Here is a 13,874-nt window from a genome sequence, read left to right on the forward strand (position 1 = left end):
TCGTATATTATCTATTATTCAATATTAGCACTGATGTCAATCAAAAAAGATGCGCCTCTTCGAGAAAAGAAGAAGAAGCAGGGACGTCTTCTGCTTCTTTCCGGTGGAAGAAGAAGAAGAAGAAGACACAGTTGTCTTCTGAATCTAGAGGGATGCTCGTAAATATTATTTGAGGTGTCCCTATCTATCCCGTGTTCTTTCTTCTTCTTCTCCAATATGTTACACCTTGGAATAAAGAGAATAAAGAGGAAGAAGAAGAGGAAGAACGGTCGTTTTTGTGAATTATTGCTTTTGAGAAATCGTATACGTCGTCCTTTTCTCACCGACTCAATAGAAATAGAAACACTTTGTATATTTATCAATCAAATTGAGAGAGGGAGAAAAGGGAATTTGAAAGTTCTCAAATTTGAAAACCGAAATTTCCAGGATTTTAGCTTACCGAGAAAAAAAAGTTAATAATTGGACGGATAGAGAAAACTACAGTATTAAGGATACTAGACTACAGTAATCTGCAAGGGCCCAAAGTTTCAAAATCCCACTGGAAAACGCGAAGTTTAGTAGAGCGCGTTTGTGGATCTACCAAACTTCAAATTTCAAATCAAGTTTTCTTTTATTACTCTGGCTCAGAACAATCGCAGCTGAGGAAGAGAAACATCGGTGGTCGTGGCCGAAGGTCCCAACGACTACAGTAACCAGAAAATATTTTTTTTCGTATTTTTTTCCAAATTAGTCGAAAAATAAAAATGTTCGATATTGAAAAAATTTACTGAAAACTCACGAAACTCGAGAAAATAAATCCGGAAAATAAAGCGTTTATTTTTAGATTACGGTAGTTGTCGGTGTTGAACCTTCGGTATCAGCGGGTTTCTCTTCCACAGCTCCGAGAGCTCTGAAATAGGCGAATGCAATTTTTGACGAATGCAGAAATCTACAGTAGGAAACAGCGACTGGATTACAGTAATCTGAATGGGTCCAAAGTTTCAAAATCCCATTGAGAAACGCGCGATTCCGGTAGGGCGCGTTTGTTCACCCCGCCAAATTCGAATTCCTAATACAGCTTTCTTTCATAAAGTACGCTCAAAAAATAATTTAGGAAGTTGCAGTTCGGTAGAGCGCGTTTGCATTTGTCTTCTTACTGTATTTGAAATCTAGAAAATGATCTCTATTGATGAATTGAAAAGCTTCCTGATAACTGTTTTTTCAAACAAGTTTCCACTTATTAAAAATAGAACACCTTCTCAAAAACCTTTATTTTATCATATGCGCTCCACTGAAACACGTTGTTTCTCAAAAAGTCTAGTAGAGCGTTGTTCTCATAATCAAATAAAAAGCATGTCCTGAAAACCTCTCAAAACTTTTACGACGTCTTCTAAGGTCTTTAATTCCTGTAAGTGATTTCTACAAAGTTTCTAATCTGGAAAATTGAATTTCGAAACCAAAAATCATAAAAAAGAGACGAATTCAGAAAAGCGGCAATAAAAACCGAAATGATGACATGGCATCTCCTCCTCCTCCAGAAGACCAAGAAGGACAATGAATTAGCAGATTGCTCTCTGCCTCTCCTCTCGTTTTTCCCCCAGCAGCTCCAAAATGCACATTGTCTTGTTCTTCGTCTTCCAGAAGATCCGCCCACATTTTTTGACCGTTCCTGAATAATCTGGGGAGAAAAAGAAAGGAAAAAGGGACATCTCAAAAAAAGAAGCTCGAATTTATTTTAACGAATTCTGTGTAAAGGGAAAAATAACTTATAATGTATAAGGAATCGTGGAGGAACATACAAGAATACAGAATACTCTAGGAAACGGTAAAAGACACGGAAAAAAAATTTGGATTTGCGAATAAATAGGGGACCGACGCCATCTGATGAACACTCTTGAATATTTGACGAGAGAAACAAGATCACAGACCAATATAAGTTTTTTTAGAAAAAAAAGAAGAAGAATGTTCCTTTAATTGACAGGGGGTGGTGGCAAAAATGTGGGGGCAACCGAGTTATTGGGAGAGAATGTGTGGGTTGGGTGTTACTGTGGTGGAGAGTTGAGAAGACGTTCGACAGCCGCGTTGAGATCTCCGAATGCAGCGGTGAGGGCTGTAAATTATGTTATGAAACTTCTAATTGCATAATATCCATAACAGCTGTTAAAATATGTTACCTGCAATGTTTCTAGCACGATCCGAGAATCCCATCGATTGAAGTTGCTCAAGTTGCGAAGCATAGGTTTGTTCCGGATTGGCTGGTGCAGCAGCAGCTGGAGCGCCGCCGGCGGCTTGCTGAAAAAATCAAATGTTTCAGAATGTTCACACCTTTGTGATAGTAGTTTTCAATGTTCTCTAATCAATCATAGGTTGATCGGTGCGGCGGTGGGGATCTAAAAGTTCTTCCGAAAGGGACAAATATCTTCTTTTATCAACCCGACTCTCTACCAAGATATGATAAATGTGTCATTTGATGATTTTGCGACGTGTGTTGTATTCACAACAAAACGGGTATCTATCTACAACAGTTGTCGTGGGTCTGCACCTTTTTGTTGCGAATCCCCGCGACACTTAAGAAAGAGAGGGACCAGCCGCTTCTTCATATTTCGGTTAATAGCGGCAGCACTAATCACTCAGAATCAATGGATGATAGAGAGGGAGCTGTCTCAATATTTGAGTGGACCGATTGACACAGTTGTTGTCATCTCTAACCGCGCTGGGTGGGATGAGAAAAGGGAGCATTTCTTGGGGAACAGATGTTGAAGTTCGATATTTTAAGATACTGTAGCTGTCTTCTGTGGTTACTGTAGACAGGTAAAAATCAATTCACTATCCAATCTTCTTCCCAACCATTCAACTCATTTACCCGGGGGGAATAACCAGATTTTGTTTATTTTAAAACTTTTTTTTCATGATGATGGTGGTGGTCTCTTCTCTCTATCTATGTATGTATTTCTCGAAAACTCAATTATTCTAGTTTTCGAAGCCATTTGCGAATTTGTATTTGTGGGAGGACTAAAAGGAAGTTGAGACTCAATTCCAAATCCATCTTTTTCTCGTTATTCGTTTCCCCACAAGCAATCATTCCAAAATCCAAATTCCCTCAAGAAACAACAAAAAATATGGTCCTCCTTATTCGACATGAGCAGCACTTGATTGAAAAGATGTGCAGCACATACTCATACATATAACACAACAAATTAACATTTCCTTTGAGAATAAGCAATTTTGAAAACAGACTGATGCTCATGGGGGTCCGAGGAGCCTCTCTTAATTGCTCATTACATATTACGAGTCAGTGCTCAGAAAGCTTCCTGATGTTTATCTTTCTGAAAACACATTGTGCTGCTTGTCATGTTTCGAAACAAATGAGTGCGCGAAACACAGTGTGTGGTTATCCTCCAAATAATAACGGATATGACAGGAAGGAGGAGAGCCAGTTGGCCCATCACTGCGAATCAACGCGTCATATGTGTTTTTCATGCGCCGGGACCATTCTTGTCTCCTTCCTATTGTGCATTATTTAATTTATATGCATTGCACCATACTTTTGCTGGAGAGTTCGACAACATACATTAAGTGATACAACTCTGGCAAAACCTACACATGTCCCCACAATTCCATCAACATACTAATTAATGAGAAGAAGACGAGATGATTGGACTCCAATCATAGAGACAAGAGGTTTCTGGGATTGAAAATGTTTCTACACCGCAAGGGACTTCCACAAAAACCCCGAGCAGTCCAGTAAAACAATTTAAATCTTCTGGATTTACAGGTGATTCCGTCTTCAAAAATATGCCCCCAATGCTACCAGCCACCTGCCACTTGTTCTCTTGAATAATAGCTAATTCTTAAACCATTCATTGCAAAGACTAAGTGCTTTTCAACCGCGAACAGATCATCCCCCCAGCTCATCGTGTCGGCGTGTGTCTTAATAGACTCTTCCTCTCTTTTCACTAATCACTTCGAATATCATTTGCATCGGCTCATCCTAAAAAAGAAGACGCGCCAAACCGGAAGACGTCGGGCCAGCTGCCCTTCTCTTTCTTATGAAATGAAATACGTGTGTATGGCACGGCGGCATGTTCCCATTGCTTCATTTGTCCGATTAGACAATTGTTGAATGAAAATGAATCCGAGGGAACGACAACGCCTTCTGAACCCAGGCAGCCTATCTGCTCTCATCAACCTCTTCGCGCACTATTCCATTACACAATTTCTAATTGGGACAAAATAAGAAGACGCATCGTTTAGTATGATCTATGCAAATGTCGTCAAAACAATCGTCTAATGAGACAAAACATAGGGGAAAAAGCAAGTGGGGACCACCATCAGCAGAGGCCAATTGGCTTGAAACATACGGGATAAATTTGATAGTGGGGAAGACATAGGGAGACCATCCGCCGCTTACAAGATGAGATTATAGTGTGTATGTGACATTCGATCCGTCGTCCTCCTGATGTGTGCAAATACGTAGTCGCGCATCTCCCAAAATATGCACAAAACATGTGCTTCTAACAATTGTCCCAAGAAATTTGAAACACTGATTTTATGCCGAAAGAATGATGGGGACCAACAAAAGGAACGGAACTGTGGAAATCAGGGAATACCGTAGACCCTGTAATAGAAGGGCCCCTTAACTTTTGACTTTTGGCGATTTTGTCCTGGTTCCTGTCAAATATACAAAAAAAGATCAACTGATATATTGTTTATCATAACATCATAAACATTCCATCAGTTGACAATTTTGGTAACTTCCATAAGAAGCAAGAATCATCAGATCAAACTTGACAGTGTGGGGTCATTCTATAACAGGTGTTATGGTATTTTCCGTTAGAAACGAGCTAAAGTGGGCGTTTAAAGAATTTTAGAAGAACAGAATTTATTTAAATGTCAGGAATTACATTCCATGTTATGATTTTCAAGCGACCCTAGCGAGGGAATAGCAAATGATCCTTCAAAACTCGGATAAGGTCTTGTATCCAGAAACCCATTTTCGAGCACTTTCGAAACAATGAAACGTGGGCAAAGGTGACTCTCCGCCTTCCCAAATATGATGTCGTCACTTCATAAAAGTACAGTATCCCATCCTCCTCCTCCGCCTCTTCAGTTGGTATTCGAATTCCTCTATACATAAAAACTTCCAAATATATCCATTGAATGTAAAACGAGAGGCATTTTGTCGATCACCGTTTTTATGTGTGCCCCTACTTATATCATTTTATGTGAAAGGCGACACACACTCATCCATAAAGACACACACACACACGTTTTGGCATTGAAAACGAAAATTAATCGAAAAATGGAAACACGGGCATATAACATATAACATGTGTGTATGGATGTGTGCCCAACAATGTGTATGAGAAGAGTGCAAGAGTCCAGGAAAGAATCGCAAAATTGAAAAATCTGATCTATTCGTATGGATAAGAGACCCTCTTCTCTACACACATCCGATGCAAAGAGAAGACGTCGTCTGAGAAATTATTGCCTTTGTGTGTTGCCAATTGAAAATATTTTTTCGTTTCGTTTCTTCGCACATTGATGAAAATCATCAAAAATGAATTGGGAAGGGACTTTCCGAAAAGGAGCTTCACCGATGATGAATAGTACTGTCTCTATTTCCCACACATCTTCTGTTTCTTCTTCTCCACATACTTCAATGGGCTTATATGAATTCTGGGGAAATCATCATAAGACTCTGAAAAAGAAACAAGAAGCAGCCGGAGAAAGATGGGACAAGAAAGAAATTCGATATGATAATTGCATTTTCTGAGAGCAAACAGAAAACGATTTTCGATTCCTCTCTCTCTCTTCCTCATAGTTGTCGTCGTCACTTTATACTCATTATCTAACATTTATCCATAGCATGTCAAACAAGACGCCGCGCGATGAAAAGCACAAGACATCGTCGTCTTGTTACATTATTCAGAACAGACTCTATCTTGGCGAGGCGGCGGCACTTCCGTCGGCCGATGTCACAGAGTGACTCGACAGAAGACAACTCATCAGCTTCTAAATTTGAGCAAAAACGTTGATATATGAAATGAAAAGAGAGTGAGGGGAAAGGAACTTCATTTGGGGCTGCTGACTTTTCAACAGAAATGAGTTGATGATGATGGCAACGAGTTGGAAAACAGCCAAAATAGAATTTCAGAAAGAAGGGATTCGGAGAAAAACTATGGAGATAACTGTAGGTTGAATCTGTGCTCTACAAAGGGGGTTTGAAGGTGTACGGTATTCTATGGTTCACGATATTCCAAAGCCTTGAGAACAAGTTGAAATATTTCAAGAACTGCCAAAAATCAGACCCTCAGAACACAAATTTTCGCTGCAGCTCATACAATTAACGATCTCTAACTTTTAATGAAGGGAAACTACTCACCCGTCCACCCATATTCATGTGCCTGATCAAATCAGCAAGACCACTCATTCCATTTCCAACACCACCTGCAGCAGTTGAAGCAGCGGACGGAGTTCCCGTGGTTCCAGCGGCAGCATTGGCAGCTGCATTCCCGAACAACTGGTCCATTCCAGGTCCCGCTTGTGCGTGGAACATGTTCAGCAGCTGGGGAGCCTCTTGCCTCAATGTGGCGAATCCGTCTTGAATCTGACGGAAAGCCTGACTGACACGTGGATTTTGCATAGCTTGCATCACCGATGGATCGGACATCATGGAGAGCATTTGTGGGAAGTTTCGGCGGATACTCTCGGTGATTTGTGGATTGTCACGAGCTGTTGGCATAGATCCGATAACCTAGAAATTACTGCGTTGAAAAATAATATACTTTTCGTACGAACCGCATCTATTAGTGCTGGATTGTTAGTCATACTCTGGCGAATCGAGTTTACAACTTCTGGACTGAACATGCTAGCCTGCATGCTTGGATTCGACATCATCTGTTCCATAAGCGATCCGAATCCGGGAGAATCCATCATTGCTGAAAGTTGGTCGACTGACAGTGTAATCAATTTCTTATAACCTCAAACACTTACAATTAAAATCAGCCGATCTATTGTTCGACGCGTTGTTTGAACTGCTGTTGTTGGAAGCCCATGGATTTGGAAGAGCCTCATTATTTTCCTGTCCGGCACGATCGACACGTGGTTCGTTCGATTGTTGACCTCTCAAAGACGCGAATGGATTTCCTCTGAGCGAGTTAGATGCACTATTCATGAGTGGTTCTTGAACATCGTTGTAGAGACGCTCAAGTGCAGCTTCTCCGCCGGGAATTCCCTGGAAATCATATTTGTTACTGATTTGAAATTTTCAATTAAGGTAAAAGGGTAGAAAATATACAAACCTGCAAGTTTCTAATTGCCTGATCGTGATTACGCATCATCTCTTGAAACATATTAGGATTGCGAATCATCTCCATCGTCTGGCGCATGATATTTGGATCGTTCAGAATATGACCAACTTCTGGGTTACTCTGCAAATTTAAATATACGTTTTTTTTCAAATTAATGAAATATATCACCTCGATCATCTCCTGGAAACCTGGATTCGATTGAATGATGGTTCGCATGAACTCTGGGTTGCTGAGAAGCTGCTGAGTAATTGGGTTATCCATAACGCTCCGCACGGCATCCGGATTGTTGAGAATATCGGCTGGCGATGCTCCTCCCATTGTTCCGAATCCACCAAACGGATTTCCAGATGGTGGTGGAGCGGCGGATGGTTGACTAGAAGGTGGTGGAGCAGTGGAAGCGGCTGCAGGACTTGATGCAGGTCCTGCTGGACGATTTTGATTTCTAACTACCAAGTGAACAGTGTGACCGTCAGAGATTTCTAGAACAGACAGATTTATGAAATTTTTGTTTTTTTTTCGTCAAAAACTTACTGTTCTGAACAAGGGTTTCGTCGTCTTTCAGAATTTTACCAGTATAAATTATGCATATTTGTTCCTTGTTGGCAGTTGGCACCGAAAGGAGAACTTTGTCTTTCAATTCAGAGATTGAGGCACTTGGAGAAATCTCCACATCGAATCGTTGAGATGGGGATTTGACAGTTACCTTGATGAGTGCACCCTCGGTGGCCATCTGGAATACAGTGAATTGAGAAGAAATATATGAGACAAAAAGGAACGAAGAAATAGAATGAGAGAGAAAAAAGTAAACGTCATATTGAAGAGAATCATCTAGAATTTTCTAGCATGCGGCAGGTTTCGCAATAGTGAGCGCAGACAATGGCTCTTCACAAAGCACATTTCCAGTGGGATCGAGTCTAGGGTGTTTTTATTAGCTCAGTTGCGCGAAAAACAGAGACGGCTAAAGCGGTTTCCATGGAGATGTTGTCTTCCAACACTATTTGTAGTCATCCGATGTTTGCAATGAAGAGAGGAGCGTCATGAGAAAACTATGCGCAAGGGTTCTAATCGATTTTTCAATGTAGCGGTATTTTCCATGATGTCTCTGCGTTCAACGAATAAAAAATCATTGATCAATAAAAGTGACTCGAATTACGGCGTAAATCGACACAAGCTGACGTCTCTTCCATGCGAGACCCAATGGGCGGAGACAGCGGAAAAAGCGTCCAATCGGCAAACAACACGCGCGTTTAGTTCCCGAGACGACGTGTTTTTGGCTCAGTTGTTACCAATCCCTGATGTACACACTACTGCCACGTGGACTTTTGCCTCTAAAAAGTATTTCTTGATTGCTAGAGCTCGATATTTTGAAGCTTTATGAAACATATAATTACAGAATGAAAGGCCAAGTGCACTTTTCAACTGACACATCCGTATAATTTTTAGGATCAGCGTTATGCATAGACTCTCGCAAGCACCGTTCATATTTCACACCATTTTATTCCGAGTTTCATTGCCTCTATCGACTTTATCTGTCTTTTCGCCCTAATTCTACAAATAAATCAGTAGAATAAAGGATCATTGATTTTTCTCGCTCCCAGTATTTCATCACGAAAACACGCAACGCGAGTGGCGGCACATAATTGTGTCGCGAGCGCGGGCGCAGTTGTTTTTTTTTCCCATGGAGCCATTCGTTTCTTCGTTCTCTCAGAATTTGAATTTTTATCCCGGTTAAGCGTCTCCGGCTACCCTTGCTATTCTGTGTTTCAAATTTAAATGCTCGTGTGCTGTGTGTTCTTCTTTTTCTTTTTAGTAATCGAATGCAAAATTTTCATACTTTCGCTTTTTCAGGTAATGATTTGGGTACAGGCAGCTTTGGTCGCCTCCCTCCTGGCTTTCGCCAGCGCTGGAGGAGCCGTTCTCGAATACACTGATGGAAACTTCGAAGATCTCATCCAGACACATGATATCGCCCTTGTAAAGTTCTACGCTCCATGGTGCGGACATTGTAAGAAGATGGCTCCAGAATACGAGAAGGCTGCTCCAAAGCTTGCTTCCAACGACCCACCAGTTGCCCTCATTAAGGTAAGATAAAATTCTATTTGCACAGCTCTCCGTATATGGATCGGTGCGGTGCAGTATTTGGCAAACAGCGAAAGCTGATAAAACAGTTTGGGGAACCGATTTGAATACGATGAATGCAAATACAAAAGACCCTTTGTGCCATTGTACATTTGGGCATGCATATTGAAACATGTGCTTCATGCCTAATATACTGTGTTTGAAGTGGTGAATCGAGTTGTCATTGCCACGTACACCAATTGTTTGCTGTACCTATCATCTCGCTCCCACGACGAAGAAGTAATTAGTGATAAGATCGAGAACTAGGTCGAAAACATCACGAGTTGTAATCAATCTTCAACACAAACACATACACAATTGCCAGTTGAAGATTCCGTAATGAAGATAGTTATAACATTTGTTAATTAACAAATGGCTTATTTGACCATGCACATTAAAATTTCCCTAAAAGATATGGATGGTCAAATCAGAGTGAAATCTTGGAAACGAAAGTTACATAACAGCTGAGATGGGTTATGACCTCGCAACCATACTTGTAAAATTCCGGACCGGGCCTGAGGAAATTTTCAAGGCCCGGTGTCAAAAATTCTGTATTTTTGAGCCAAATTTTGAGCTCAATATAATTTTTTTTCCATTTTTTTTCGTATTTCGGATTGTTTGTCTGTCTGATCAAAAAAGATCGAAAAACTCGCAAAAAAATTTTTTGGTCGAAAAAAATCACATAAGGGTCCCCCCTTATGTGTTTTTTGAAAGTTTCGAAACTAGTGAAATGACGGGCCCGCCGGGCCTCCGAAATTCCGGAAAAAGCCCGGCCCGTTACAAGTATGCTCGCAACGCTTTTCTTGAGTATTGGGAAACGTTTAAAACAATTTTTTTTTTGAGGTCGTGAAAAATATTTTTTTTGTAACTCTGCCGATAGAAGGATTTCTTTGGGTAAAACAATACCGAGCATACAAGAACGACTTTCGAGAAAACGGTTATTGCGCTATTTTGAGAAAACTGGTTTTTTGCAGTTTAGTTTGAAAATGGGAGTTAAAAAACTGCTCCTTAAAACGTTAGGGAACTTGCAATTCGAAAAATTGCTCGAATTTTGCAAATTACCTAGTGTATGCGGAAATCTTTGCACGAAAAGTATAGATTTCAGCAGTTGCTGTAGTCTCAACATACATGAGGTTTACAAAATATTTAGGCCATTTTTCTTAATTGCGGCCTAAGTAATTAGAAAAATTAATTTTTCAAACTCGAATTTATCACCAGTATTTTTTCGTACTAGTTTCACCCTGTAATTACCAAATGGTGAGGTGACTTAACAAAGCTAACTTATTTTTTCGCGACCTCGAAAAATCTCTAATTCTCACTTATGTATAGGTATGAATTAATAGGATTGCAGTCTCAAGTTCAATTCCGGTATGTTCTTTTTTTCCCGCCGAATCAAGTAAATTATTCTAGAATGGTTTTAGAATAGTAACCAATATGGCCATGAAAGTTATTTTTTAATCAGAAAACTTATCGCATAAATTTTAATGTAAAATTCGCAGTTTAAGAATTTCATTTTCGATCACTTGCCACGAAAGTAGATGTCAGTTCTGCCTTGGAACAATTTCCTAGAAAAAGGAAAACGGGGTTGGTCAAATGAGGGAACACTGGTGTCGTTCTGGTCCAGCTGAGCTTCGCAGCGTCGCCCTGCGTTGCGCCCTTTTTCTCTGAAGCTACTTAAAATGCGGCAGATTTGACAAATTTTTCACCTGCAGCACAATTTCAGTTGGTGTTCAGGAGAGACCCCGCAAATTCCGGGGAGACTTCCGGAGAAAAGTGGGCGGTGTCGAGAAAAAACGTGCGGCAAAACCGTGCCAGGGTTGCAATTTAGGCTCCGCCCCACCATGACCGTGTCCAAATGTGCAAAAAACCGTGCCAGGTTGCAATTTAAGCTCCGCCCACTTTTCCCCTGAAAATTTTCTCCCCGGAATTTGCGGGGTCTCTTCTGTTCAGGAAGTTGGCTTGTGCAAAATCGCTCTGGATTAGGGAAATAGAGCCTGTTAGAATTGCGGGTTTTCGAATTAATGGGCAGCTCGTGGCGTTTTTTTCGAGCGCATGAACTAGTTTCGCGATTCCACGATGCACTTGCTTATTCATAGATCTTGGTTTTACGGATATTGTGATGGACAACTGTGCTCGCAAATGAGAGAAATAGCGTTGCATTTCTGTGATCGCATTTTGATACCACTATTTTTATGGTCTCGGCTTAATGTAAAAATATTATTTTGTGAGCCGAATCACAAAAAAAAAACAATTTTCGCGACCTCAAAAAATCTCAAATTTCCCCATGTATAGCGGAGCTGGTGCACCTTGGGCGCTCTTTTGATTTCAAATAGATCACATTGGCAGAATTACCATATTGGTATTTCATTAAGCGAACATTCAGTTATTCAGTAGTTTCGGATGAGTAACAACTATCCAGTGGGTTTTTATGACGTGGCACGAGAGTTTTCAACCTCTATTTTGATTTTCTTTCAGGTCGATTGTACCACCGAGAAGACCGTTTGCGATAAATTCGGAGTCAAGGGATTCCCAACCTTGAAGATCTTCCGCAACGGATCCCCAGCTCAAGACTATGATGGACCACGTGATGCTGACGGTATCGTTAAGTTCATGCGTGGACAATCTGGACCATCATCCAAGGAATTGAAGACTGTTGACGAGTTCGAGAAGTTCACTGGAGGAGACGAGAATGTTGTTGTTGGTAAGCTTGAATATATCAATGAATTTTTTTTAACGTTGTGCTTCAGGATTCTTCGAAAGCGAGAGCAAGCTGAAGGACTCATTCCTCAAGGTTGCTGATACTGAGCGTGATCGTTTCGCTTTCGCTCACACTTCCAACAAGGACATCATCAAGAAGGCCGGATACTCCGATGACGTTGTTGTCTTTGTTCCAAAGAAGCTTCACAACAAGTTCGATACCAATGAGTTCAAGTACGACGGAAACTACGACACTGATAAGATTAAGAACTTCTTGGTCCACGAAACTGTTGGACTTGCTGGAATTCGTACCCAAGGAAACTTGTTCCAATTCGAGCAGAAGCCAATCGTCATTGTTTACTACAATGTTGACTACGTCAAGGATCCAAAGGGATCAAACTACTGGCGTAATCGTGTTCTCAAGGTTGCTCAAAACTACAAGAGAAAGGTTCAATTCGCTGTTTCCAACAAGGAAGAATTTTCTTCTGAAATCGAGACTAACGGACTTGGAGAGCGCAAGGATTCCGACAAACCAATTGTTGCCGTCCTCACTAACGAAGGAAAGTTCCCAATGGATCAAGAATTCAGGTTAGTGGTTTGAATCGGGAGCGTTTAGGATACGGAAATAGGAACGTGCTTTCAAAACATGTTTTTCAGCATGGACAACCTCCAACAATTTGTTGACGAAGTTCTCGCTGGAAATGCTGAGCCATACATGAAGTCTGAGCCTATCCCAGATGAGCAAGGAGATGTCAAGGTTGCTGTTGGAAAGAACTTCAAGCAACTTATCATGGATGCTGACAAAGATGTTCTCATTGAGTTCTATGCTCCGTGGTGCGGACACTGCAAATCTTTGGCTCCAAAGTACGAGGAGCTCGCCCAAAAGGTAATAACTTAATACAATTCAGTTAATGCACAATTAAGAGTAATGAGTTCATCACTGGAATGATTTTTTTTCAGCTCAACAAGGAAGATGTGATCATTGCTAAGATGGACGCCACCGCCAACGATGTGCCACCACTTTTCGAAGTTAGAGGGTATGTTGATGATAAAAATATTTCTGAACATGTATAATCTATTTTTTTTCCAGATTCCCAACCCTCTTCTGGCTTCCAAAGAACGCAAAATCGAACCCAATCCCATACAATGGAGGACGTGAAGTGAAAGACTTTGTCAACTTCATCTCGAAGCACTCAACTGATGGACTCAAAGGATTCAGCCGTGACGGAAAGAAGAAGAAGCACACCGAGCTGTAATTTGAGTAATTATCATAGCAGATCTTTTATCAATTCCCTCCTTGTTTTTTGTAATTTATTTATTTATTGTTTGCTACTTCGAATAGGGTCCCCAAATCGAAGTTTTATTCGACGGTTGTTCTCACGGTTTCTTTTCTTGTTTTATGATGTAAAAAGGACCGTTTGGTGCCTTGATTCGGACGTATCTATCGTCTATTCCTTTAATAAACCTTCTGGTCACTGGACTTCGACTTTTTCTACACAAGTACATGAAAATATACAGCAAAGAGAGGCATTTTCTATCTAAAATACTATTTGGAATTCGCGCGAGAAGAAACGAGCACTCTTGATCGCGAGCGGTCGCGTCGCGGCCTACTGAGGTGTTCAAGTCTTCTAAATTCCCAGTTTTTTGAAGTGCGCATCTCTTCTTGGCCCGTTTTCTCGGCACCCAGACCACTTTTTTGAATTCTGAAAAATCCTGAAGATGTACCAGTTCAATTAGAGTCTATTTCAGCACCAATTCAGATGAAAT

General features: G+C 40.8%; 2 protein-coding genes across 2 annotated transcripts; one reads left to right on the forward strand and one right to left on the reverse strand.

Annotated features, from left to right (window-relative positions):
- Positions 1–2,021: 2,021 nt before the first annotated feature.
- Positions 2,022–8,022, reverse strand: CBG10788 (the record flags this gene model as incomplete). Its single annotated transcript, XM_045236371.1, has 8 exons — positions 2,022–2,089; positions 2,154–2,271; positions 6,365–6,736; positions 6,781–6,920; positions 6,976–7,216; positions 7,284–7,412; positions 7,461–7,771; positions 7,824–8,022. 8 exons carry the CDS (start codon positions 8,020–8,022, stop codon positions 2,022–2,024), a joined length of 1,578 nt encoding a protein of 525 aa, XP_045094357.1.
- Positions 8,023–9,143: 1,121 nt separating this feature from the next.
- On the forward strand, positions 9,144–13,363 carry Cbr-pdi-3 (the record flags this gene model as incomplete). The annotated part of the gene is made up of 6 exons (XM_002639919.1): positions 9,144–9,374; positions 11,886–12,111; positions 12,158–12,695; positions 12,765–12,993; positions 13,068–13,144; positions 13,198–13,363. 6 exons carry the CDS (start codon positions 9,144–9,146, stop codon positions 13,361–13,363), a joined length of 1,467 nt encoding a protein of 488 aa, XP_002639965.1.
- Positions 13,364–13,874: the final 511 nt, after the last annotated feature.

The sequence above is a fragment of the Caenorhabditis briggsae genome, assembly GCF_000004555.2.
Source record: "Caenorhabditis briggsae complete genome, chrI, whole genome shotgun sequence".
In the NCBI taxonomy this organism is placed as follows: domain Eukaryota; kingdom Metazoa; phylum Nematoda; class Chromadorea; order Rhabditida; family Rhabditidae; genus Caenorhabditis; species Caenorhabditis briggsae.